At 34.8% G+C, this 27,705-nt stretch overlaps 3 protein-coding genes and 1 long non-coding RNA gene across 4 annotated transcripts; 2 read left to right on the forward strand and 2 right to left on the reverse strand.

The window, feature by feature from the left end:
- The first annotated feature begins 5,760 nt into the window (after positions 1–5,760).
- On the forward strand, positions 5,761–11,139 carry BGLU40 (beta glucosidase 40). Its single transcript, XM_048111017.2, has 13 exons — positions 5,761–6,069; positions 7,733–7,799; positions 7,939–7,997; positions 8,261–8,336; positions 8,434–8,505; positions 9,059–9,146; positions 9,235–9,490; positions 9,762–9,877; positions 9,948–10,171; positions 10,253–10,284; positions 10,356–10,458; positions 10,685–10,793; positions 10,868–11,139. Exons 1-13 carry the CDS (start codon positions 5,929–5,931, stop codon positions 11,034–11,036), a joined length of 1,512 nt encoding a protein of 503 aa, XP_047966974.1. The 5' UTR covers positions 5,761–5,928; the 3' UTR covers positions 11,037–11,139.
- Positions 11,140–14,816: 3,677 nt separating this feature from the next.
- LOC125211293 (uncharacterized) lies at positions 14,817–17,285 on the reverse strand. The gene is made up of 2 exons (XR_007174493.2): positions 16,985–17,285; positions 14,817–15,301 (listed from the first exon to the last, which is right to left on the reverse strand). It is a non-coding gene; the product is annotated as an uncharacterized LOC125211293 (long non-coding RNA).
- A 6,069-nt stretch (positions 17,286–23,354) lies between these two features.
- On the forward strand, positions 23,355–24,331 carry LOC125211292 (metallothionein-like protein 3A). Its single transcript, XM_048111023.2, has 3 exons — positions 23,355–23,509; positions 23,736–23,777; positions 24,103–24,331. The coding sequence occupies exons 1-3, from the start codon at positions 23,460–23,462 to the stop codon at positions 24,188–24,190; spliced, it is 180 nt and encodes a 59-aa protein (XP_047966980.1). The 5' UTR covers positions 23,355–23,459; the 3' UTR covers positions 24,191–24,331.
- Positions 24,332–25,822: 1,491 nt separating this feature from the next.
- LOC125210569 (uncharacterized) lies at positions 25,823–26,836 on the reverse strand. Its single transcript, XM_089066769.1, has 2 exons — positions 26,494–26,836; positions 25,823–26,400 (listed from the first exon to the last, which is right to left on the reverse strand). Exons 1-2 carry the CDS (start codon positions 26,834–26,836, stop codon positions 25,823–25,825), a joined length of 921 nt encoding a protein of 306 aa, XP_088922895.1.
- Positions 26,837–27,705: the final 869 nt, after the last annotated feature.

The following is a 27,705-nucleotide window of genomic DNA, read 5'->3' on the forward strand; positions in this document are numbered from 1 at the left end:
TATATAATATGTTGGGCTTGAGATCTAAGTAACTATAATATATTTGGGCCATATTTTTGTTAATACATTGTGTATGTCCTGGGCTGCAAATTAACAGTTAATTAAATACTAGTACTAGTTTAATGAACAATGCTAACTTAGATTTTTCATGTCCAACTAATTTTTTGAAGATTGTTAGTAGCAGTAGAATTAATTCATTATTGCTTCTACATCTAAGAAATTAAATAATTAGAACATAAGATGATAATAAATGAAATAAGTGGGGTTTTTAACAAAAAAATTGATTTCTACATTTAAAGATACTTAATTGATTTACATTATTCTTGTTTTACGTTACTATTTATCCAAGCTCCTACCCTAACCAGGAAAAGTGGACACTATTTTGTGAATGGACTAAAATAACAAAAATTGACAACATTTGGTGGATGAGCTTATACCTCGTTTTCATATGATATTCTGGAGAGTAGTTGATGGAACTTATGACTCTCCTTTAATTTATACTTCAATTTCAAAATTTCTTCTTCTTTTGCAAGAATGAACTACAAAAATGGTCCCTAGACTATGGGGTTATCTCATAAATGGTCTCTGGACTTTAAAAATATCACCAGCAGTCTCTGGACTAAGGGTTAATATAAAAAACGGTCATTTTGCACTGTTTCGAGACGAAAATGCCCTTTTGAGGGATTTTAGGGGGTTTGGCAATTTGGTCTTTTTACACTTTTAACATTTTAAATCTGATATTATTTCAGTTACGTACTAAATTTGATATTATTTCAAAATTAGCATTCTTCTTCCCTTTTGTCATCCTTCACTTTGTTTCTTTATTTCAGTATTAGATTTAATTTTACAATATTAAATTTTAATTTTCAGTTTTTAAATATCAATAAATTTTTTTAATTATAAAAATTATTAAATAACAAAAATTAATAGCATAATCAATATTTGATAGTGTCTAATATTTAATCAATAAGATATGACAACGCCTTAGTTTTAATCAATATTTAATATCTTTAATCATAAATAGATCATATAACACGATTCATTCTGAAATACATATGCATCTAATGTAAGACTAATATAATTTTCTTATATTAATTTGAAAGAAATCAAAATTACTAGAAAATTTCAACAAAAATACTCCTATATAAAATTTTTAGTCAACTTCATATTATTCTATCACAAGCAATTATAACAACCGAACGGAGGCTAAATAGAATAGCTCTTATTTTTCCATCATGATTAATATTATTTTTTTGTACTTCTTTTATTCAGCTAAATATTATATTAAATAAAAAAAATTAATAGTTTTAATCAATATTTATAGTGTCCATGAATTAATAGTTTTAATTAAAAAAATTTATTGATATTTAAAAATTAAAAATTAAAATTTAATTTTATAAATTAAATCTAATATTGAAATAAAGAAACAAAGTGAAGGATGATAAAAGGGAAGAAGAATGATAATTTTGAAATAATATCAGATTTAATATATAACTGAAATAATATCAGACTTAAAATGGTAAAAGTGTAAAAGGACCAAATTGCCCAACAACCCCCCCGCCCAAAACCCCTCAAAAGGGCATTTTCGTCTCAAAACAATGCAAAATGACCGTTTTTGATATTAATCCTTAGTCCAGGGACTGTTGGTGATATTTTTAAAGTCCGCCGAACCATTAATGAGATAACCCCATAGTCCAAGGAACATTTTTGTAATTCACTCATTTTGCAATACAATCAACACAATAAGATTCCATTGTCATTTCCTTTGTGAGGATTGATCGATGAACCCTAGATAGAAGGAAAGGGAATTGAAATGGATTTGGGTTTGTGAGGATTGATTGATGAACCCTAGATAGAAGAAAAGAGAATTGAAATGGATTTGGGCCTATAATATATTTGGGCCATATTTTTATTAATACATTATGTATGTCATGGGCCGCAAATTTACAGTTAATTAAATACTAGTACTAGTTTAATGAACAATGCTAACTTGATTATTAGTAGCAGTAGAATTAATTCATTATTGCTTCTACATCTAAGAAATTAAATAATTACAACATAAGATGATAATAAATGAAACAAGTGGGGTTTTTATGAAAAGAAATTGGTTTCTACCTATAAAGATATTCAATTGATTTACATTATTCTTGCTTTTACTTTACTATTTATCCAAGCCGGAAAAGTGGACACTATTTTGTGGATGGACTAAAATGACAAAAGTTGACAACATTTGGTGAATAAGCTTATAACTTGTTTTCCTCTGATATTCTGGAGAGTAATTGATCGAACTTTTGGCTCTCCTTTAATTTAGACTTCAATTCAAAATTTCTTCTTCTTTTGCAATACAATCAAAACAATAAGATTCCATTGTCATTTCCTTTGTCTTTAGGATATGTTCCAATTTGTTTTTTTAAACAGCAGGCCTTCTTTTTCTTTCTCCATTTTTTCCATGGACATTCTTAATTCAAGAATTTTCTTTTCTTTAGCATTTAGTTGATGCCTCAAGTACAGGAGCCCTACAAATGACATGAATACATTGAGAAATCATGATCTTATGATGTACATCATAGGTGAAATAAATTGTTTAAGTTAGTGACAATTCTTGCATATAAAAATATTCAATTGATTTACATTATTCTTGCTTTTACTTTATTATTTATTCAAGCTTCGGCCCTAATTGGGAAAAGTGGACACTATTTTGTGGATGCACTAAAATGACAAAAGTTGACAACATTTGGTGGACGTTAGAAGTAGTATTGTTATACCCCCTCCATCTGTCATTTATAGTCTCATCTTGATTCGGCACTGATTTTAAGAAATCGTTTGACATTATGAAGAAAAATGGGGAAATGAGTTAGTGGAAAGTGGACCCCACTTTTATATATTGATTTGATAATAGAATGTGATTCCCCTATGTATTCATATCATCTGTTGAATAAAATTGCTTGAGTTTGAGATGGTACAACTCCCTCCCACTCTCTCTCTCCATTCTTTCCACCTTCTCTCCTCCCTCATTAATCGTTACTCCTCAGGAACCTTAACCGCTGCTTCACTCCACCTTCTCTCCTCCTCTAGGCTCATTTCTCAAGTCGTAGTGGACGGCGAATCATTCCCCATCTCGACGCATTTCTCACGGTGTAGATGACGGAGAATCGATTTAGACGACGTCGAATCGGTCGATTCTCTAGAGCTCCGACGGCGGCATTAAAGCTAAAGCCAAAAACCAAAAAAAAATCCTTAAATTTCAGCTTATTCTAAACTTCTAGAACTGGTATTTCACGTACATTATTTTATATCAATTTTGATTTGTATTATAGTTTATGTTCAAGAGGGTTTGTCACTAATTGAGAGTGCTATTTGTGCTCTAAATTCAAGCTTTTGTAATTTTCTATTGCTCTGTAATTTCGTTCTGATCTGTACAATTTTTAAGTTCTGTGGATTCTAATGTTTTGGTTAGTACATGAATAGCTGCTGATTTTAGGCATAGCCTCGTGCTACATCATGTAGGTAGTTCTCTACATCATATTTTAGTACTCCCTCCGTCCCATAAAAATATGAGCAATGGTATGACATGAGAATTAAGATAAAATTGGTAAAGTAAGAGGGATGAGTAGAATGGTATGGTAAAGTAAAAGAGAGGAGGAGAATGATAGTTAAAGTAGTGTTAGTGGATAGTGAAACTTACATTATTAAATTATTATAACTTTCCAAAAATGGAATGCACATATTTTTGTGGGACAGACGAAAATGGAAAGTGTACATATTTTTATGGGACGGAGGAAGTACATTATTCATTCAAATATGTACATTACTGTATACCAAGAAAAATACTATATCCAAATCTTCAGCCGTGGCTGAGTATAGGGCCATGACACAGCTACATGTGAAGCTACATGTGAGGTAGTATGGGCAGTAGCTCTCCTCAATGACTTTGGAGTTAAAGTGGAGATGGTTGTCCCTATGTATTGTGACAATCAATCAGCTATATACATATGCTCAAATCCTATCTTTCACGAGAGAACAAAGCATATTGAAATCGATTGCCACACTGTGAGGGAGAAGTTTTTAGGTGTAATAAAGCCATTACATATTAGAAACAATCTTCATCCGGCATGTATCTTCGCTAAGCCTTTGGGGACAATGACATTTCACTCTATTCTTGGCAAGATGAATTTTGAAAGTTTATACAATCCATCTTGAAGGGGTATGTTAAAAATGGTGAAGGTTTGTAAGAGCTGGAAGCTGTACTGTTGGGAGCATGAATTATAAAGTGACTCTTGTGATGAGTCATGATCCAGTCAGCAGCTGAGTGGATGCCAAGTAAGCTCATTGATGAGATGACCAAGTTAATTAGTTGTTAATTAGTCATAAAATAATTGTGTGATTAGTTAGCTAATTTTCCCCCCCTTTGTATAAATAAAATAGCTTTGAGCTTCACATTGTGTTAACTTTCGGATTTTTTGGAATCAACATTCAATTGATAATTTTCTCTCTTCTCTCTCTTTGGATCGTATGAAAAACCGATTTGAGTATTTCCACATTTTATAAGTAATAAGATATGAAAAATAGTTTTGTCTAATCAAGTGAAAATGTATTGATCCATTTGCCCCAATTTGTATGATTAACATTTGCCTGTAATGTAATTTAGCAAGTTAGAAAGTTGTACAAGTGTTCATATTTAACAATTTGAAAAGCAAAAAGAAAATACTAGCCGAATAAATTTTGGCCAGGTAATTAATTACCTCTATTCTTCAAATTGTATTAATTACTAGTACTATATATGATTGACAATGACAATAAGGACTTCATTATGTGTATGCCGGATCAATTTCTCTTTAATTTCTCTTTCTATTTTTCTCTATCACAAATCAATATATTTTGGTAATTGACAGTATAATACTATAATCTAGAAGAACAAATCATTGGTATTATACTATTATTGCTTAGGGAAAGGCAGAGCAAAATAAGTGACAAAATCCTGGGTGGCGCCGCAGGTGGAACTAGAATGTTCACATTCTACAAATAATTAAATGCAGATCGAAATAAATTGATTGGGATAGCGACATTGTTCATTATATTCTATTTTAATTTTAATATTGTTGTAATTAATGGTATTTGATTTTGACGTTCATATATTACTTACAGGTACGTTTAGCCAAAAATTAGCTTGCCAAAAAATTCGAAAAATACAGCCTTCACGTTTTCCCTTTTTCGGGATTACAAAACGTGGTTCTTTATTCAACATTAAGTAATTTAACTATTTTCAATTGAAGAAAAGTAATATGTAAAATTTGATATTATACTCATATTAAATTTTTAAATATAAAAGTTGTGATACTAATGTGTGTGAAACTTAAAAAGGATAGACCCCATTACTGTAGTGGCAGATAATTATTTGGTTCTGGAATTTTCTCTACAAAGGTGTGAAACCTTTGACACAAAATTATTCCATTTAATTGCCGATCTGTTTTTTTTTTTTTTTTTTTTCATACATAGTTGCATATTTTGGAAACCTAACCAATAATAAAAATAATCTTTACATGTGAAATAATAATATTAATATTTACTTGTGAAATATGGTCGATTCTTGTAAATATTATTGTCGTTGCAAATATGGTCTTTTCTTGTAAACATTATTGCAATATGGTCGTCTATATATTCTTGTAAATATTATTGCATTATTGTGTTAGTATAATTTTAATTCAATACAAAATGATGTTTATAAAAAAGGTAAAAAATCAATATAGTGGCGATTCCCATTACAAATAATGGGTAAAGAGAATCTGAGGCAACACCAACCTTCTTTCTCACACAAAAATCTAAGACTTTTTTCATAATCCCACTTTTCCTATTTATCCATTTAGTAGTATTTAAACACGCCTCAGCCACATTGTAGGAGCAAGAACAAACTCTCTTTTTTATGTGAGGATGAAGAAATTGGGGATGAATTGTTTGATTTTTGTGATAGCTTTGGCGGCTGTCGGAATTCCGGCATGCTTTGGCCAGAATATTAGTAGAGCAAGCTTCCCAAAGGGCTTTGTTTTTGGGACTGCATCATCTGCTTTTCAGGTCTCTCTCTCCCTCTCAAAATCATTTTATTTTTATTATATCATCATCCATAATATTCCGTCCATCTCTCACTATATTTTTCAATTTTCTATTTTAGTCCGTCTTATATTAATAGTCCATTTCATTTTTATCATTTTTGGTCATTTTTCATTATGGGTCAATTTTCTATTTTTGTTCGTCTCATATTAATCTATTTTACTTTTATTCATAATCCATTAATTTTTTCAACTCACTTTGTACTATATTTTTTAAAATCTGTGTTAAATTAAAGTGGGACACATATTGATTAATAGAGGTATTATTATTATTATTATTATTATTATTATTAATAGTTGTATTTGTGATCTCGTGAACTTGGTTTGTTTTGATTTAAAAGATAATTCTTGGATTTTGTAAAATGTAAACCTATCCACCAATCTAGAAAAGGACGATTCATCTGCATCACACATTCTTTTCATTGGAGAATGAGTTTGTGTATTTATTTTTTTTTTTAAATCAGAATTGATCAATTTTCATATTTCATGCACGACTCAATATATCCTTTACTTACTTTTGTTATTATGCCTTTTTTCTTGGCAATACTCCATCCGTCCCAAAAAAGATATCACACTTGGAAAATGATACGGAATTTTAGGAGATGTTATTTTATGTGTTAAGTGGTGAGAGAAAATATAATTTTATAATTGTTGTGAGAAGAAACTTTTTCCAAAAGAAGAAATGTGACATCTTTTATGGACAAACTAAAAAGGAAAGTGTGACATCATTTGTGGGACGGAGAGAATAGTTTTTATTAGGCTAATTTGGTGCTCAATATTTCTACTCATATTAAGTGTTTGATAATTACTACCTCCGTCCACGAAAATTTGTCCGGTTTGACCGGACACGAGTTTTAAGAAATGTAATGGAAAGTGGGTTGAAAAAGTTAGTGGATTGTAGGTCCTACTTTTATATATTAGTTTTATAATAAAATGTGAGTAGCATTGAATTAGTGGAATATGAGGTCCATTACTAAAAATAGTAAAAATGAAATGGGACAAATTTTTAGGGACAGACCGAAATAGTAAACTGAGACAAATTTTCAGGGACGGAGATAGTATCATTCGTATAGCACTGAAATATGGTGAAAAATTTGCAGTTATCAACTAACTTTGATTGAAACAGGGAAAGAATATAGTATATAATTACTAATTAATAAAGATCGAGTTAGGAATAAACTATGAATGATGCAAATTTCAATAGAAAAATAGATCACACTTATTGTATGTTTAAATATTCCAATCAAATTAAATCTTTCTAGCTACGTCCCTTGGCTTTTACTACATTACTTACAAGTTCATTTGTCACAAGTAAAAGTTTCTTTCACGATAAGAGTTGATTAATATTTTTTGCTTTATTTTATATTTTATCCAAATTAGTATGTGTTAGTATGATAACAAACTTTGAAACCACGTACAAATTGAAAACCTTGATTTGGATCTTTGAGGTATGCCAAGGTACTGATAAATTATGATCTGAAAATATAACATTTAGGTTATTAATAGGACACCTTTTTTATAAAAAGAGGGCACCATTTATTTATTTATTCATTTATTATTATTATTATTATTATTATTATTATTATTATTATTATTATTATTATTATTATTTTATTTTATTTTTTCAGTATGAAGGAGCTGTTAAGGAGGATGGAAGGGGTCAGACAATCTGGGACAAGTTTTCCCATGAATTCGGTAAAAAAATCATTCAATTAAAATAAACAATCTTGAAATTATGCTAGTATCTCTCATATTACCATATCATGAAGTAATATATTTTTGGAATAGCTGTTACATTTTTTTTTTAATTATGAATTGCGTTTGTTTATCTCAGGCAAAGTTATAGATTTTAGCAATGCTGACGTAGCAGATGATCAATACCATCGCTATGATGTAAGTTTTATCTTATCAAACTAAGATTTTTCCTCTTATATGCATCCATAAATTTGAAATTATCATTTCTATTTTCTCTTTCCTGAAAAATTGACATAACATTTCCTCATTTCTACATATGTTCACTCGAATTATATGTAAACAACAATGGTTGCATGCACAGTAGTACGTATAGTTTTCACTGTGTTTAGAATATATAACTAATATTGATCACAATATTTAAATAAATATGTCCATGTATATAATTTTTTTATACATTACAGGAAGATATACATAGAATGAAGGATCTAGGAATGGATGCCTACAGATTTTCCATTGCATGGTCCAGAATCTATCCAAGTAAATAAGCTTTTCACTAACAAAAAAAAAAAAAAAATGAATCAAGAAAAAGAAATGTATAGATTGTGTTAATTAATCTGTATTCATTTGTGATCAGATGGGTCAGGAGAAATCAACCAAGCTGGAATAGATCATTACCACAATTTCATCGATGCCTTATTAGCACAAGGTAATACTCCCTCCGATTCTTATTAAACGTCTCATATTTCCTTATTAATTTGGACGGTCTCCAATAAATATCTCATTTCAGTTTTACTATTTTTTATAGTACCACATTTCACTAACTCATTCTCTTCACATTTTATTATAAAACTAACACTCCCCATGTCCCATAAAAATAAGGACGTTTTCCATTTTGGGATGTCTCCTAAAAATATCTCCTATTTTTGGTAACTTCATTCTCTCTAATAAGGTGGATCTCATTCTCCACTAACAATACTATAATTACTTTTTCTTTCTATCTCTCTCTTACTTTATCGATTATGCATTAATTCTCATGCCGTCCCAAATTTCCATATTTTTTATGGAACGGAGAGAGTATATAAAACTAGTACTCACATTACACTAATTTTTTCTAGCCACTTTTACTAACAAAATCAAATATTTTTTTAAAACCCGCACCAGTCAAATATGGAACATTGGGGAGTAACTAACACCTATTGAGTGATACAACATCATATTTAGGTGAGTTATACTTTTTTTTTTATGTAATAAACATTTAGGAATCCAACCATATGTGACACTCTTCCATTGGGATCTCCCTCAGCAGCTTCAAGACAAATACAAAGGTTTCCTCAACCCTCAAATAATGTAATCAAACTGACATCTCTTTTTCCCATATGCACACAACTTGTGATTGTGAAGTGTGACTTTTTATGTTTTGTTTTTGGCATCATAGAAAGGATTACACTGCATATGCTGAAACATGCTTCAAGGAATATGGAGACAAGGTGAAGAATTGGATCACCTTGAATGAGCCTCACACCTTCGCGGTTCAAGGCTACGACGTGGGGTTGTTGGCGCCCGGGCAGTGCTCCATCCTTCTCCACGCATTCTGTAGGGTTGGGAACTCTGCAACCGAGCCCTACATTGTCGGACATAACCTCCTCCTCGCGCATGCGTCTGCAGTCGATGCCTACAAGAAAAAATATCAGGTATCCAGGGATGGATCTAATGTAGCTCTACAAGCCCACATAAAAAAAAAAAAAAGAAATCATATATGCTATTTTGATTATTAATTTCTAATTTTTTTGAAATATCCTTACATATGCCCTTCTTAAATCCTTAAATAATTTTTATATATATTTTTGCCCCACCCATATAGAATTCCTGGCTCCGTCCTTGCATGTAACTAAACTAGTGCATTAGAGCTAAAGGGTTGTTTCTCTCAACAAAATCATGTTGTATATGTGTGATTATTTGCAGCCAAAACAAAAAGGAAGAATCGGGATATCATTGGACACGTTCTGGTTTGAGCCAGCTTCTAGCTCTCAAGATGACATCCAAGCCACACGAAACGCAATAGACTTCAGCCTGGGATGGTTAGGATAATCAACTGTTTTTTTTTTCCTTGTAGGATTACTAGTTTTGTTTAATGATGAAATAATGTAGGTTCTTGGAGCCTCTGATCAAAGGGGACTATCCAAGTTCGATGAGAAGCAGAGTCCGCGAGAGGCTGCCAAGATTCAGCAAGGAGCAGTCCACGATGCTGAGGGGCGCGTACGACTTCATAGGCATAAACCATTACACAACATGGTATGCAAAGAAAAACACCACTAACATCATTGGTGTCTTGCTCAATGACTCCCTTGCAGACTCCGGTGCCATCACATTCCGTATGTTGCTTTCATAATCCATCATCATCATCATCATCATTGAGCCTCATTTTCATTTTCACCTCTTGGTCTATTTTGCAGCCATTGCGTTGGGAAAGCCTATGTATGAAAGGGTAAGTATGCAGAATCACCAAACAATGGAATGGAAAGAAAAATACGAACACTTATGAATGATGATTTGCAGGCGAATTCTGTGTGGCTGTACATTGTTCCCGACGGGATAAGAAGCTTGATGAATCACATCAGGAAGGAGTATGGGAACCCCACAGTGATCATCACAGAAAATGGTGGGTGCAAAACTCTTTTAATTCCTTGTCGACTGCACATTAGTTTGATATTGTCCGCTTTGGGTCAAGCCCGCATAGATTTTTTTAGGTCACTCCCGAAAGGCCTCAAACTAATTGGGGCTGGACAACACTTATATATTGCTTCCAACTTCCCTCATTTGTCCAATGTGGCATGAGTTTGTACCCGACATAGTTGTTCTCTCATTTTCACATGTTCTAATTGCAGGAATGGACGATGGAAACAACCCGTTTACGTCTGTCAAGGAAGCTCTGAAGGATGTGAAGAGGATCAAGTATCACCAAGGCTACTTGACAAGCCTAAATGAGGCTATAAAGTAAGCATCTTTGAACTCTCTCACTTGTTTTTAGCTTAGCATATTTAGAAATGTAAGTGTTTCTTGTTGAGCAGAGATGGATGCAATGTGAAAGGCTACTTTGTTTGGTCGATGCTGGATAATTGGGAATGGGGAGCAGGATACACTTCAAGATTTGGGCTCTACTATGTTGATTACAAACACAACAATCAGAGATATCCCAAGGATTCTGTTGCATGGTTCAACAATTTCCTCAAAACTTAGTGAAAATCTAAAACTAGTTCTATGTGTTTACCACATTACACATTTATTAATAATTGTATTGTGTGATTTTTAAGTGAATTTCAAATATTTATAGTTTGTATTACCTCTGTCCTCGGTTTAAAAGTCTCAGTTTACAATTTCGGGATGTCCGTGATGTAAAAATTCCTTCTTTTTTTTTTCCGTTTTAGGTCAGTGGATCCACACGTCAACTAACTCATTACACTCACATTCTTTTATAAAACAAACAAATAAAAGTGGAGCCTGATTCCACTAACTCATTTTGTTGTTTCTTCACAAACTCATTAAAGTTCTTGAAACCCGGAGCGGATCACCTACTCCAAAATACCAATCTATTTCCTACTCCACACTCACAACAAAATAAAATATTCTATCATCACTTATTAGAATTGCTCATGTTTATAAGATTATTTTATCTTGTTGTGAGTGTGAGTAGGAATGAATTGATGTTTTGAAGTATGTGATCCGCTCCGCTTAAAACCTATATTGAGTCAAAACGAGATTATAAATGACGGACGAAAGGAGTATTAAATTAGACAGAGAATAGTTTTCAAATCTCTAACTAACCCGTAAAAGAACTCTAAAATTAAAGTATAAACCCTAATACATTTCCCCTCGGATTGAACAATTTCAAATATCTCTAGTTTGTAGTATTAAATTAGACATAAAACAATTTACAAATTTCTAACACTCCGATTAAGTTGAGAAACTGCATCTCCGATACTCAACTAACCCAATACTTCTCTGAAAGTTATCGTGTTTACTACCTTTTTCTTCTTATAAAAAGTAAATCCTTTTGAAATCAAATTATATTTATAGTTTTTTTTTTATATTATTTGACCAAACATGATCAAGAACATAGAATGCTCATACTTAGTGCTTGATCATAGAAATACCAAGTTCAGTTTTTGCTACAACATCATTTGCATATCATGATATCAAGAATCTTGAAACACCAAACCTTTGTTCCTCAGTTCCTCAATAATAATTGTGATTGAATTCTAAAGCCACTTGCAAATAATACTAAACGCACATCACTAAATGAACTCTCTTCCCTTCAATAATCATTAATGATGTTTGACCACACTTTTTGTCTGCTTGCTTTCGAAACTGGTTTAAAATCAACTTTTTACATTTTTGTACTCCCTCATTTTTGTGTTCCCCCTCTGCTCATCTCAAGTGATTGATTGTTTTTCGGCACGTGTTTGAGGATAAGACTAAGTCCAGTTTTGGTCCCTTACATTTCTCCTAAAATTCTTTTTGGTCTCATACATTAAGTTTGTGATCTCTTGGTCCCTAACATATTGTTTTGGTACATTTTGGTCCCAAACAAGATCACAAACTTAATACTCCCTCTGTCCCATTAAAAATGCAACGTTTTCCTTTTTTGGTTGTCCCATTAAAAATGAAACGTTTCCTTAAATGGAAACAACTCTATCTCTACTTTTTCATCTCTCTTACTTTACTCTCTCTTCATTAACTCACAAAACAACACTACATAAAATCCCGTGCCAATTCTCAAATGTTGCATTTTAAGTGGGACGGAGGGAGTATATGGGACCCCAAAAGAATTTTATGAAAAATGTATGAGACCAAAATTGGACTTTAATCCTAGATTATAATTAAGTAATTAAATTGATCAATCATTTTGACTGTTAATTTCAACAGAAAATGGTTATTTTGGACCAAAACAATATGTTAGGAACTAAAAGATCACAAACTTAATGTATGAGACCAAAACTTTTTTAGGGTAAATGTAAGAGACCAAAATTGGACTTTAGTCTGAGGAAAATGATAATAAATAGTTAAAGTGAGAATAATATAGATACGACTTTCTTTAATATTTTTCTCTCTTACTTTACTTTCTTTTCACTTTAACTATTTATTATCATCTTCGTAAAATAACGGTAAAAAAAAATCAATCACTTGAGATGGAATGGAGGAAGCATAATTTTTCCAATTGAATCAAGTAAATGAAACAAACATGAGCAAAGTAGTATAACAAAAAGCTTTGAAATACGGAGAACTGATGTTTTGTGGCAGTTGTAGCATAAGACAGAATGAATAGTAGTAAGAAAATTTGAGTGAACATAGGAATAGTACAGAATTATTTGGGCCATTGGGCCAAGAAAGGTTGGGAAGGAACCCACTGATTTAGTTGCATGTTAATGGATCAGATTCTAGACCCGCCTGCTTAAAGCATAGTGTAGTCACCCTGATGGGCTTGAACACGATTTTGGTCAAAAATATTATTTTTTGAATTATTTCCTCCCGCACATTGAAAAAAATCCGAATTTAGTCCTTTTTGGATGGCGTAGTGAAAATGTACGGTCAATAGCACTTAAGTCTGGATTAAAAGCAAATTTAGAAGAAAAGAATGTCTAATAGAAAATTCAAAACGCGTTTTCATTCTTCTTCTTTCTCGTTTCATGTACTCTCGACAATAACCCTACTTCGTCAAAACAAGTTAGTTTTTCGATCTCTATAAAATGAAAATGTATCATAAAGTTTTCAACAATTGAAGTTGATTATGAAAGCTATCTCGGATTTCTACCTTTTTCATTTCCTACTATATTTTTGATTTACTTAACTCGCTTAAATCATGTGCCGAAAAGAAACGCCTCCACTACCATGAGACGGAGGAAGTACATTTTCTAAAACTCGTATTGGACCAAATACTGACAAATTATTAAGGACGAAAAGAGTATCTTTTTCTTTTACTCTTTTTTTTTTGTTTCAACACTAAAAAACGGTAGAAATTTTAATTGAGTCTATAATTTAACTAATCCCCCCGTCCTAAGATTACCTCATACTTGGGTGCATGACACGATATTCTATGCAGTTTGATAGGTCGGGACTGAAGCACAACACATATCAATTAATTCATAATCCTCGGGTCAAGGAAATCTACTAGACTGCAAGATCTAGGAACTCAATAACCAGAAGATCACGGTCGTTGGACTCACCTTCAGCCCGCTGTCAAAGAAAATAATACCTCAACCCACTACACTGTAACTAGCATAGAGAAGCAAGGGTCGAACCCACAGAGACAGATAGGACGCGAGTGAGAATTAAAAGAATTTTGGACTGGTTTGGCTGCTGCCGCGCAAACTTGGGTTGAGAACTTAACTACTAGACTCGGAAAATGCAATTGATCTATTCTAACAGCTAGACCTAGGAAAAGGAAAACATAACAAAAACAGGCATGATGAAAACAGAGATTTAAACAGAGCAACACTTCAGCGACGAAATTTACCAGACCTAGTGAATAATTTCCCTAAAATGACTAGACAGACGAAGACAGACCGTTGGGACCATTTCCAAAAACAGCAAAGGTACGAATGAAAAGCTGCAAATAACTAACTATGAATTTAACTAACATCCATCCTCATATCTTCAACCGATTTAAGTATAAACACGAATAAAACAGAGCAACAACCTAGATTGAAACAGAACATGACGATTCGAACGTCGGAAAAACATAGATCACCGGAAAATGCTCAGATCTACAATAGCTAGACGAAGTAAACTAGAAGCAGTAACTAAAAACCCATAACCATGCAGAATTCAACAGATCTAACACCGGATGCTTCATCCGCTCCGGATCCAAGCCATCCACAACAAACCATAGCAAATTTTATCTTCGATCATTCCGATCTAACCAAATCCAACCGATCAACTACAATTCCAACACAATCCAACTTCAACAAAACAAATCAAGTGCGAAAAGCATTCAAAACAAAGCAACAATCAACGCAAATATAAAACGAAAACAGTATATAAACTTCCATAGCTAAACGATTCAGAATTCAACAAGGTTCCAACAACAAAATAAACGTCGAGCTTTGCACAGTGAAGACTCGGGGAAATTTAGAGCAGAAATTTAAACGAAAGCGGTAAATTGTTTCTTCGCCTCACGTGGAGAAGGTGGTACACAACACCAAATCAAAAAACGAACTCCAACACCATGAATTTCCGATATCCCCCAAGTGTATGTGTAGAAGTGTGTGAAAAGATGAGCTAAGAGCAAAATGTGAGAGATGATATGTCCATGTGTATTGCGTGCTCTTTATTTATAGACGTTGAGGTGATCTTCTAGAATCTTCTTGAATTCCCTTCTTTGCCCTCCATCTAGCAATCTCCTCCGTCTGACATTTTTTTTCCTTTTCTGCTCACTTTCTCGCCAAACTCCTTTGCCAGTTGATTTTCTTCCTTCCTTCCTGGATCTGGCGATTTCTTCTACACACCTGACTTAAAAGTTGTGTTAGACCCAGAAATTCGTTGAATTTAATCCCATAACCAATGCATGAAATTAGCCTTATCACAGTTTTATTTTGTGTGTTAGGTGGAGAGAATAAAGTAAGGAGGAGTGAATAAAGTAGAGATTAATTGGTATTTATTTTTAGTAACGAGTCATCTTGGTTGAGACAAACTAAAACAGAAAGTGTGTTATCTTCGGTGGGACCCGATAAAAATACAATCCGATTAGGCCGCACCCAATTAACTCGCAGTCTGAGTATTCAATTTTGGACTTAAAACTCTTTTACCAAAATTCTTATTTCTTCCCTTTGAAATTTCAAAATTTCCATCAACGTTAGAAATTACAATGGTTTGAACTTATCCTTCCTTCTCCATCTCTTGTCTATTTTACAAAGCAATTGTTGTTGGAATGAAATTGTCAAGAGAGTGGAAGAGGAAATTGAAATGAGAGGTTGTCTCTAATAAGAAAGACTGTAACGGAAGGAAGGAATGAGATGAAGAGTTGATGTGGACGAAACAACTACCTCAAGCTGACTGTTGATATATGGGAGAAAAGGAATTGAGATAGGAGAGAGAGAGACTAGTACAGGCTGATACATGGCATGTGATACAGTATGGAAAAGAAATTCCCAAGATCAAGAAGAGAATTATAGGAATGATAAGAAGATTTATTTATTACCTATATTAGAATTTAAGGTCCTTGTAATCAGTGACAAAGCCAGAAATTTTATATTAGAGCTAAGTTTTAGGTACTTTTTTAATGTTGACATGGCCGAAAATTGTTACAACATAAGCAATGGAGAGTTGCAAGAGATATAGACGAATAATGAGAGGAAAAAAATTAGAGATACGTAAAAGAAACTGGTTATAGATATGTTGGTCATCGTTAGAAAATAGAGTGCAAGTAAATTAGAAAATAAGGCTAAAAATCGGATATATGGTAAATAAATAACAATCCGGTTAAAACTCTTCAACATAAAAGTGTAAGAAAACAAACAAAGACTCCTATGAATATAATTCATATCTAAATCGCAAATGCAATTTCACGTAGAAATTGAATGGGGGTCTAATATAATAATCTCCAATTATTATATTTCACTATCTAGACTATCAAAAGGTTGAGTGTTTTCTAGATGCTAATTGCTAATTCACTAAAATAAAACCAACAGAAAGAAGATTTTTGGTTTAGAAAATATGGAGGAAATTGTAGTTTCATGATCCAACAACTACGACCTAGTAATTATTAATTTTACAAAACAGTTACCTTTACGTGTCTCTAAGATTGTTAGAAAAATCGCTACAATAGAATAAGCCATATCTCGAGTGCACTTATCCAGTTGATTAAACTCTAATATCAAAAGCTCATTTCAATGCTTCGAATCTAACTCCTATAACTCCTCAAACCCAAGCCCTCACTAAGGTATCCCCTCTCTTGAGTGTAGTTAATTTAGGTGTTGCAGTTAACAATCAAAGTTCTAAAGTTGGCTAGACAAAATAACAATAAAATTACAAAATCATCAAAACAATCACAAGAGTTAGAAAAAAGTTCAATTCAATAAATAAAAACATTACTATTGTTCACTAAAAACTCCACAAAAGGTGGTTTAACTACTCGTGTTCAAAGTGAATTCACAAAAATAATTCATTAAAAAGAAGTAATGAAAAGGTACTAAATATCCCAGAGATGAATTGGGCGATGGAAATTCTCCGTCTTGATGATTAAGGTCTTCACAATAGCTCTCTCCTTGCTCTTTGATGAAAATATGATGAATCAAGGGCTGAAAGTTGTATTGAAACACGTGCATGTTGCCTTTTAATACTTTAGGGCAAAATAAGTTGGAGTACGTCCCAGTGAGTCGCTGGCTGGGCTCAGCGAGTCGTTTATTGTAAACTCAGCGAACTACTGGGATTCTTTTGTACTTCATTTCATCCTGAACATCTTCTCGTCCCGTTTTTCACCTATTTAAGCTCATTTTCTACACATCTCATATAAATTGGTCAAAATACCAAAATAGTAGAGAACAAGATGTAATCACGCTGATTCTAGGCCATATATGAACAATTGCAATCAAATCTTGTCTTTTAACTCATGCAAAAACCAAATATATTCCTAAACCCTAAACCCCTATTAATGGATGATAATGAACAACTTCATGTCTATATCTATATATGTTCATATAGAGTCCTAATAGTAATAGGTTACTAACTATCTTAAATTGTAACTCTGCTAACTTATTAACTGTGCATATTAAAAATCTCAAATGTCAACATAAATTTAGGTGACTTACTTGTATCTTTATGTTGATATTTAAATATAAAATGGGACGCAGAAAGGAAATAATAAACTTGAATTGTCATCTTTTGACCTAACATTGTTTTAAGAAATGCAATGAAAGATAAATTGAAAACTTTAGAATATGAGTCATAGTTTTTTCTATTAATTTTATAAAAATTGTTAGTTTAAATAAATTGGTGGAATATAGATGTATTATCAAAAATAGTACTAAAAGTTAAATTTTATGGGATGAATAAATATAGAAATAAGTGAATCTTTCTGGAACGGAGAGTAATAAAAAATTCGAAGACGAATTTCGAATTAATAAAGTTGGGATAAAGACACGATTGGCTTAAAATTAAGAAGAATTTATTCCTCTTAAAAGTTGTGTTGCATATCACTATCGTCCATGTTTGCTCTCTCAACCGAATATTTATAAAAGGAGACGGACGGATTTTGAATTACTTTAAAACAAGAAAAGAGAAACACGAAAAGAATAAGTTGAAGAAGAACAATAGAAGTTGATGGAAGAAATTAGAATGGAAAACACCAATTAGCATCGTAATATCACATCGATTTGAACGTTTTGCAATAATATCACACACGTTCTTATATTTTATCAAATTATTAATTTTGTACGCATATATAATTTATTTATTACTCTGTATAGTTATTTTACTAAAATTAAATAAGATATTTTAGTAAAAAGGTTTTTATGATAATTCAAACAAATAAAATTGACTCTAAGGCGAAACATTTCCAAAAAAAAGATTAGTGGATTAATTTGATTAAATGAGAGGAGTACTAATTCATCTTCTCTTCTTGTTCTTTCCTTTTCACACATTTTGTAATCTTCCATTCATTTACACTCAAATTCATGAATCATGCCAATATTATCGCGGGATAACGTAATACTCATTGTTCTCTAAAAATATGAAATTTATAAATAAGAGTAGTATTAATTTTAATAAGAAATTGACAAAATTTGAGAAAGAAATAGAATATAATTGAGATATTAGTAATGTGTTGTGAAAAGATTTTCAAAATTAGATATAATAGACTAGTTTTAGGACTAACTATAATGATAAGAAAAATTATTTCTTGGGACGGAGAGAATAGTACTTATCTCATTAGTAATACTCATTTTTAAAAATCTATTTTGGTTCCTTTTTGATAATATAATTCATCATATTTCCTCAATTTCTCTCTTATGTTATCTTTTCTCTTCTATTTATTAATATTCATTTAACTATTTATTTTATACTTAATCAATTTTGCTATAAAATTCGTATCTTACTCTAAAATCAATTGGTAATGGATTAAAAAAATGGGATTAGAAAAAGTGGGAACAACTAAACTATGATAATTTTCTCATCATTTCGTATTCTCATCTTATAATCATAAATTTGCAACAAAGAAACACCCCACATAAGTTATTTAACTAAGCAGTCACAATTTGGAATATAAAAATTTATCTATTTATCCTAAAAGAATAAAACAAAAATGTAGAAAAATGATTGATATTGAAATATCCAAAAATGAAAAGAAGATGAGACTAGGCCCTCCAATTCCAACCCCCATAACTAGAGATGCCCACGGTTCGTAAACCGGCGGTTCCGGTTCGGAACCGCCGGTTCCGGTTTCGCAAAATGTGGAACCGGAACCGAACCGTGAGGCTTTTTGACGGTTCCGGTTCCGGTTCCAAAACCGGCGGTTCCGGTTCCGGTTCCGAACCGCCGGTTTTTGTACGGTTCTCACGGTTCCGGTTCGGTTTTGGCGGTTCCAACGGTTTTTTTTTTTTTTTTTTTTTTGCTTATATAATTTGGAATTTTGGATTTATACAATAAATTGGAACAAGGCAATGGATAATTTAAATTGAAATAAGACGAATAAGGTGAAAATCATATCAATTTTATTGAATTTGAGTTGTAACTTGTAACGAACAACAATACATTACAATAATACAATTGTCAATACATTACAATAATACAATTGTCAATACATTACAATAATACAACAATGTGATATAATTTACAAGTGTCGTCGGAACATAAATAAAAAAAACCATGAAATGGGGGGAAAAAGGAAAAAATTGAAAAGGGCTTGAACTCAACTTAAACTTTCAAAGTTAAACTTTTCAAATTTAAGTTGAGTTGCCTACGTATCCACAATTTTATTGAGGAATCAAAGCCCACGTAGTTCTCTTACCTTGCTTACCTTTTTGGCCGGCCGTGCTCGCTGTTCACCGCCCCCCCGTCATTGATATTGTTGAGCGCCTTCGCTTCCGACCTCGTCATCGGTGGAAAACTCTTCACCATCACTCTCTACACGAAAGTCGAAATCCGGCTCTTGTGCTCTCATGTCCGCCTTTGCCCAATCATCAAGTAACATAGTGGCTTCCATGTTTTTGGCGGAGAGATTGCTCCTTTTGTCGTCTAGGACACAACCGCCGACACTAAAAGCTTGCTCCACGGCGACGGTGGAAGCGGGAACGGCGAAAATCTCCTTAGCCATTATCGAAAGTATCGGAAACTCTTTGTCATGTGTTCCCCACCAATCAAGGACGTCAATTTGTTGAGTAGGGGGACCTGGATTTTGAAAAATAGAGCGCGATTCCAAATATATATCTAACTCACTAGTAGCTCTAGTCCTATTGGTTGTAGCACCGTATAGATCTTGCAATTGTGATACTACATCGGGATCAATCATGACATTGCTATAATTCCCGCCACCAAAATCAAATGTCGAAGGACTAGGAGGAGCACGTACCTGGTGAATGGTGTTATATCGCATTTCATATTCCCCGAAGAGAGCACGAAGCGCACTATCTAACCTTAGTTTGATTTCTTCAACATTCGGAAGATTTAGTTCGAAGCTTTCTCCTCTTGTCAAGCCCATTTCGCGAAGTTGAGAAAAATCCAAATCGTGCAAACAACCATAATACATGTCTAAAATTTTATGCACACCATGCAACTTCCACTTTGGATCCAAGCATTTTGCAATCAAGAACACATTTGGAATACGCGCAAAATATTTCAACCATTTTTCAACCATATAAAACAAAATAGCCTTCAACTCAATGAATTGAGTATTTTTCACACATGTCTTAAAACCAATTGCCACATACATGCAATGCTCCAAAACACGCACAGAAGTAGGATAATAAACACCGGATAACTCAACAGTGGCATTTTTGAAAGCTTGGAATAATCGAAACAAATCCATGCTGTGGTCCCAACAAGAGGGTATCAAAAGCAAATCAGAAGGAACATGCGGGCAAGTTCTAAAAAAATCACATAAATACTCAATGTGGTTCAAAGTCGACTCCAACATATCGTACGTCGAGTTCCAACGAGTTGAAACATCCAAACGAAAATTGGTGTACCTGCACTGCTTGCTATGACAATATTTCTTCCAAGCTCTACCAATAGGAGCTTTGTTATGAATCAATTTAACAGCAGTTCTAATAGGATCAACATACTTTTGCCACAAATCGATCGCATCTTGAACACACAAATTCAAAATATGAGCAATACATCGCACATGAAAATATTTGCCATCAATAACAGGAGAACATGCACTGATGAGATCATCTATACTAGCAGTGTTAGCACTTGCATTATCAAAACCAACAGAAAAAATTTTATTGATCAATTGAAATTCATTCAAAACTTGAATGATCAATTGAGCAATTGCTTGTGCAGTGTGTGGTGCGGGAAATTCCCGAAATGCAATCAAACGTTTGTTCAAAGTCCAACTATGATCAACGAAATGCACAGTAATGCCCATATATGAATTTTTGCAAAAACAATCAGTCCACACATCAGAGCAAATCGAAACTTTATGACCCAAGTTAACAATAAACGTACCTAATTGCACCTTCTTTTCCATGCATTGTCTAACAACAGCTCGAGTCATAGAAGTTCGACTCAATTTTCTTGCAGCGGCATTATAAACTTGTCGCATACTCGACTCAAAAGCATCGTTATCAAAAGCATTGAATGGAAAATGTTTCATCACAGCAAATCTAGACATCACATTAAGAGCATTTTTATGATCATATTTTAAAAGAGTATTGCTACACATACCTGATGTTTGGGATGAACCCGTCCCACTCCCGGTCCCGCCTCCATGTTGAAAGTTGAGTTGAGTTTGGGTTGGAGCGATACCAAACTCGACCGGATGCGCTTTCTCCATGTGACGGGTAAATGTACCATATCCTCCACTCTTTCGTAATGTGTATACGTTTTCACAATAGTTGCAATACACATTAAAAGTGTTCGGATCGGTACTATCTCGTACCTTCTTGAAATGTTTGACCATGATATCTGAGGTTAAAGTCCTTTCAACTGGTTTAGGAGGTTGAGGCTGAGGAGGATGTCCACGACCACGACCACGACCACGACGACTCCTTGGTGGTGGGGGTGGGGGTGGCATTTCTTGTTGTTGTTCCTCTTCCGCCTCCTCCTCTTCCTCTTCCTCCTCGTCATCATCGTCGTCATCAAGATTCACCGGGGTTGGAATTTGTTGAGAATAGGCACCGGGACCGGGAGCACCACTACCACTACCAACATAAGCATCGCCTCCATATCCACGTCCGCCTTGGGATTGAGAGCGGGAGAGAGCAATAGCATTGGCCATATCTTGCTCTTCTCGATTCTACAAAATAATATTTGTAGCGAAAGTATCAAATAACATTATGAACAATAATGTAATGTAATTCATAATTAATAATATTAGTAGATAATAAATATTAACCTGCCACATATCCATGTTCCTTTGAGAAATCTCATCAATAACGGATTTTCGACTTGGCCTCTTGGACTTTCCTTTTCCCTTATCAATACGACCTTCTCGGGATGAAGACATCTTGATAGTTTATGGAATTATAGTAGAAATATGGACTTATAATTTTTTTTTTGTTTTAGCAATTGAGAAAGACAACTTATAGAACTATAGATCAAGTATAACAATGCGTAATATAAGAGTAGCACTTGAATAATTCAAATGAAAGCACAAATAGCACAATGAGAAATGGGAGACAAAGAGAGAGAATTGGGAGATTGAAGAGAGAAACTCTTATTAACACAAGAGTGGGGTAAATGTAAGTGAGGATAGAGGGGGGTATTTATAGATAAAAATTTGGGGGGAAATCTGAAATTGAATTCAAAATTCGAATTTAAAAAAAAAAAAAAAAAAAAAAAATTAAAACGGTCAAAAACCGCCGGAACCGCCGGTTAACCGCCGGAACCGCCGGTTAACCGCCGGTTTTACACCCGAAACCGCCGGTTTGGTCAACAAACCGTCTGACCACCTGCACTCAAACATCCCATCGAAGCTGCAACGTGTCAGCCTTGTGTTCCGCGCCAAAACCGAAAACCGCCGGTTTGGCGGTTAACCGCCGGTTTTCACGGTTAACCGGCGGTTTTGGTAAAAAACCGCCTGCAAAACCGCCTGAAAAAGCCGACCATCCTACCGATAGCTGGCCGCCTCGAAAACGTCGCCGGAACCGTGAAACCGCCGGTTAACCGGCGGTTCGGAACCGTCCGGAACCGGCGGTTCGGTGACGGTTTCGGTTCATTAAATTTGGAACCGGAACCGGCCCGCGGTTCAAATTATCACGGTTCCGGTTCAAGATTATTGTCACGGTTCCGGTTCCGAACCGGAACCGGCGGTTCCGGTTTCGCGGTTAACCGCCGGAACCGAAAACCTTGGGCATCTCTACCCATAACCAAGATTCTATCAACTTTTTATCCCTCATCTCCATTCTCCACCACCTATAAATAGGCAACTCCTCCACATAAACCAAAATACAGCAAACAAGACTTCATACATACATATATCTACACTACTCAGTTTCCTCATCAAACATGTCTGACAAGTGCGGAAGCTGCGACTGCTCTGACAAATCCCAGTGCACGTAAATAATTTCTCTCTTTTCATCTTGAATAAGTGTTCCTGGTCAGGTCAACAAAGATATAAAATATTTCAATTTTTTTTATAAAATCAAATGGATTTACCCGGACCAATACCTGATTTTCTTTTACTTATGAATCCAATTTATTCCGCCTTTTCCTTGGGACTATTTCTGTTTTTTCAGCAATCGACTAGTTTGATTTATCAAATTTTTCTGCGACATGTTGCAGGAAGCAGGGGTACGCAGCCGATATCGTTGAGACCGAGAAGAGGTATGGTTGATGATCAAAAGACAAGAAATTCCACATTGAATCTACCATATGTGATATTTGAGTTGGAATAACTAGGATCATTGATGAATGCATAAATATTTATTGATAGGGCTGACATTTCTAAATTTTATTTAAAAGTATATTTTTAAGTAATTCAAATTATTTATAGGAACTTTTACATAATAATTTACACTAAACTTGCATAAATTTTTAAAAAAACTAATAGAAAAAGTTAAAAGAATAATTACAGTGAGGGCTTTATCCCCTCCTCTCTCCATCACTTAGGTTCGCCCATGACTAGGATTGTCTTTTGTTGTGGTTGCAGCTACGCCATGGCAATGGATGGCGCTGAGCACGACGGGTGCAAGTGCGGCAGCAGCTGCAGCTGCACCGACTGCAAATGCGGCCAGTGAGAGCTAGCATGACCTAATATTGGGTTGGGAACACTAGATTTTCTTACCTTATTATGTAATCCTCTATCTATAGCAGTAAATAAGTTTGTCTGTGTTCCTTTGTATCCTTACTCAATCAATTAAATTAAACTATTCTATCTATCTCTCTTTCTCACAACACCAATGGATATTATTATTATGGAGGATTGCTATGCTTCAATCAGCTGTTATAAATAAACTTTATGTTATCTTTGGAATAGGACTAGTAGTACTAGATTTTTTTTGAGTTATGTGCATTCGAAATTTGGTGTAAAATTATCTTTTAGATTCTAGCAATCATCTTCTTGATTTTGTTGTTTTTTAGTTAGGAAATCAGTTTGGTCTTTTCATATTTATTGAATATGGTTTAATTATTATGTTATTCCTAATTGTGCTAGAATATTTGAAGAGTTTGGATAAAATATATAAGAAGATTAGGGGAGAACAAGAATAAGGAAGAACAAAATTGGAAACAAATATAGTACATCTCATTATCGTGTTTGGTCAACCCAGAGTGATTTGTGTTCAGGTCGTTGTCGTATTGTTATCGTGTCGGAACAATCAAAGTGGTTTGTGTCATTATCGTGTTTAGGTCATGATTGGCTTAAGGGTAGCATGTCGAGTTTATATTCAGGTTTAGAATTTCCTTAATAGATTGGGTTCAGATTCAGCCTTAGTTCCCTGTATTGATACAATATCTCAGATTAGTAATGCATTTTTTTCCCTAAGAAAAGATTTGACGTTTTTAACCTCCTTTAATTTATTGTCCACTATATCTTATTCTTATTACTTACCTGCTTTTATTTTCTTTTCAATGAGCACACTACCATTTTCTTATTTCTCGTGTTCGTATCTTAATTAGCTAGGTAGAAGAAAAGAGAAATATTTCCCTAATTGGACTGGCAGAAAATTATAGACATCACATCAATTGCAAAAACTATTATCTCTAAAAGACATGCAACAGTTTTATCAAATTCTAGTTTATGCTGTAATTTTAAATTAAAATAAAAAGGTTACAAGACATAGATTTGTTCATATTTATCTATAAATTGTATGATTATATTCTCTCCATTCATGAAAAATAATTACATGGTGGACGACACAGAGTTTTAATTAAAAATTAGTAAAGTAGAGAAAAAAAAGCAGATAAAACATGAAAGGAAAAAAATTAGATATAGTATGAGACTGAAAGAATTTAGCTAGATAGAATAGTGCTAATAATTTGAGAGTAACTTTCCATATTTGGATGAAATTATTTTTCATGGAGGGGGTATTTCCCTTCGTTCCGTGATATTAGTGTCTGGCATCATGTTTAGAGTATTCTAAGGGCATCCACAATGGATGCCCTAGTGCATGCCCCAGTGAGAGCCCTAGTGGTTGCCACGTCAGCATGCCCTATCTTTCTGCAATGGTGGAGCCCTAGTGCATGCCCTATCTCTTATCCACTTTTCATTTCAATTTTAGTTTTAATTTTTTTTATGTTTACCATATAAATAGCAAAATTAGACTTCTAAATTAAAGAACTAGCAAAAAACATACATTACTTATTTTTTTTTTTTTTAAAGTTACAAAAAAGAGGTACAATTTCAACGACCACTACGTGCCCAAACTTCTTCAATAGTTCATGAGATCAAGATGAGCATGTTGGTTGCGCATGCTCTCATGAGCTTGTAATCTCTCGTTGAGTCCATAGGGTAAACCTCGAACGACCGGCGGGGCTGCATGACCTGCGCTGGGAGCGGCTTCATCGTCGGACCACTGGCTAGCTGCACGACCTTCGTCGTGAATAATCATGTTGTGCAAGATGATGCACGCGTACATGACATTGGCGATATGATGCCTGTACCAGGAACGAGCCGGGCCTTTCACTATTCCCCAACGCGCTTGAAGCACACCGAATCCTCGCTCCACGTCCTTCCGTGCAGACTCCTGCTTTGCCGCAAAAAACTCTCTCCTCGCACCCGTTGGACAGGAGATCGTCTTCAAGAAAACTGGCCATCTCGGGTAAATGCCGTCGGCTAAGTAGTACCCCATATGATGTTGTCGTCCGTTGGCAGTGAAGCTGATAACCGGACCGTTGTCATTGCATTGCTCGGTGAAGAGACTGGACGAGTTCAGCACATTGATGTCGTTGTTGGACCCCGCCACGCCAAAGTGAGCATGCCAAATCCAAAGACTGTGGTCAACGATTGCTTCAAGGATCATCGTCGGGTGGGTACCCTTATACCCACTGGTGAATTGGCCTCTCCACGCTGCAGGACAATTCTTCCACTCCCAGTGCATACAATCAATACTCCTTAACATTCCAGGAAAGCCGTGCACCGTATCGTGCATCCGCAGCAGGTCCTGGCAGTCTTGGGCATTCGGCTTGCGCAAATATGTGGCGCCGAAGGCGTCAATAACGCCCGCACAAAAATTGACCAGACACTCCCGGCCAGTTGTATCCCCGACGTGAAGATACTCGTCGAACATGTCCGCCGTAGTGCCGTATGCCAACTGACGAAGCGCAACAGTGCACTTCGTCAGCGGGGATGGACCCTTTCTATGGGCCGCATCTTCCCGCCACTGGAAGTACTCGTCCCGCGCCTCCAACGTGTGAACAATCTGGAGAAACAGCTCTCGCCGCATCCTAAACCGTCTGCGAAAAACCGGCGCGCCCCACCGGGGATGTTCGGCGAAGTAGTCCTCGAACAGACGTTGATGAGCTAGGACATGCTCTCGACGGACGGATGTCCGTCGGCGGATGGGCCTCGAGACCTGCTCTTGGGCTTGCTGTTCGGCTTGCTCTTACTCATGTATTGCACGAATACCGGCGAGAATCTGGTTCCCGAAAGCAAACATTGCGCGTTCCATAGACCGACCAATATCTTCCCCGGGAAACATTTTGGAAAAGTGAGTGAAAGAGATATTGCTATGGAGAGAGAGTTGAGAGAGATGTGTGAGAGTTGTGTGAAAAATGAGTGAAATGAAGGTATATTTATAGAATTGAAAAAGAAAAAAAAAAAAAAAAATCAAAAACGCGTGCTCGGGCTCGGGCGTGATCGGGCGCGGCTTTGCAATGGGCGCCCGATCACGCGCCCGATCGATCGGGCTCGGGATCGGGCGCGACCGAACTATCGGTCGCGCTCGGGTGCGACCGAGGGCTACAATGGATGCCCGACCGCGCCCGAGCCCGATCTCGGCCGATCGGGCGCGCGATCGGGCATCCATTGTGGATGCTCTTAACAATACTCATTTTGTATCAATAAAAATAAAACGATTTTTTATTTTGGATTGTCCCATAAAAAATGGAACATTTCTTAAAATAGAAATAACACCATCTCTAAGAGTGAGACGAAGGGATTATTCAATATTTACTCCCGTGCCATATCTTTACAATATATAAAAGGGGAGTTTTGGAGAAATTTACAAGATTGCCATTTAATTTAAAGGCCATTAAACGTGTGGTTAAGTGGTGAGTGGGAGGTTTTACTATGCGCGTTTGATTAAATGGAGTG

Source organism: Salvia hispanica, chromosome 3, assembly GCF_029641045.1.
Source record: "Salvia hispanica isolate PSC_SH4W2 chromosome 3, Shi_PSC_v1, whole genome shotgun sequence".
In the NCBI taxonomy this organism is placed as follows: Eukaryota; Viridiplantae; Streptophyta; class Magnoliopsida; order Lamiales; family Lamiaceae; genus Salvia; species Salvia hispanica.

Coding starts and splice junctions, on each gene's coding strand:
- BGLU40 (XM_048111017.2), top strand. CDS start 5,929: ATGAAGAAATTGGGGATGAATTGTTTGATTTTTGTGATAGCTTTGGCG. Junction 9,147..9,234: donor TTCCTCAACCCTCAAATAAT/GTAATCAAACTG, acceptor TTGGCATCATAG/AAAGGATTACACTGCATATG. Junction 9,491..9,761: donor CCTACAAGAAAAAATATCAG/GTATCCAGGGAT, acceptor GATTATTTGCAG/CCAAAACAAAAAGGAAGAAT.
- LOC125211292 (XM_048111023.2), top strand. CDS start 23,460: ATGTCTGACAAGTGCGGAAGCTGCGACTGCTCTGACAAATCCCAGTGC. Junction 23,510..23,735: donor TCTGACAAATCCCAGTGCAC/GTAAATAATTTC, acceptor GACATGTTGCAG/GAAGCAGGGGTACGCAGCCG. Junction 23,778..24,102: donor ATCGTTGAGACCGAGAAGAG/GTATGGTTGATG, acceptor TTGTGGTTGCAG/CTACGCCATGGCAATGGATG.
- LOC125210569 (XM_089066769.1), bottom strand. CDS start 26,836: ATGCGGCGAGAGCTGTTTCTCCAGATTGTTCACACGTTGGAGGCGCGG. Junction 26,401..26,493: donor AATGTTAAGGAGTATTGATT/GTATGCACTGGG, acceptor TGATCCTTGAAG/CAATCGTTGACCACAGTCTT.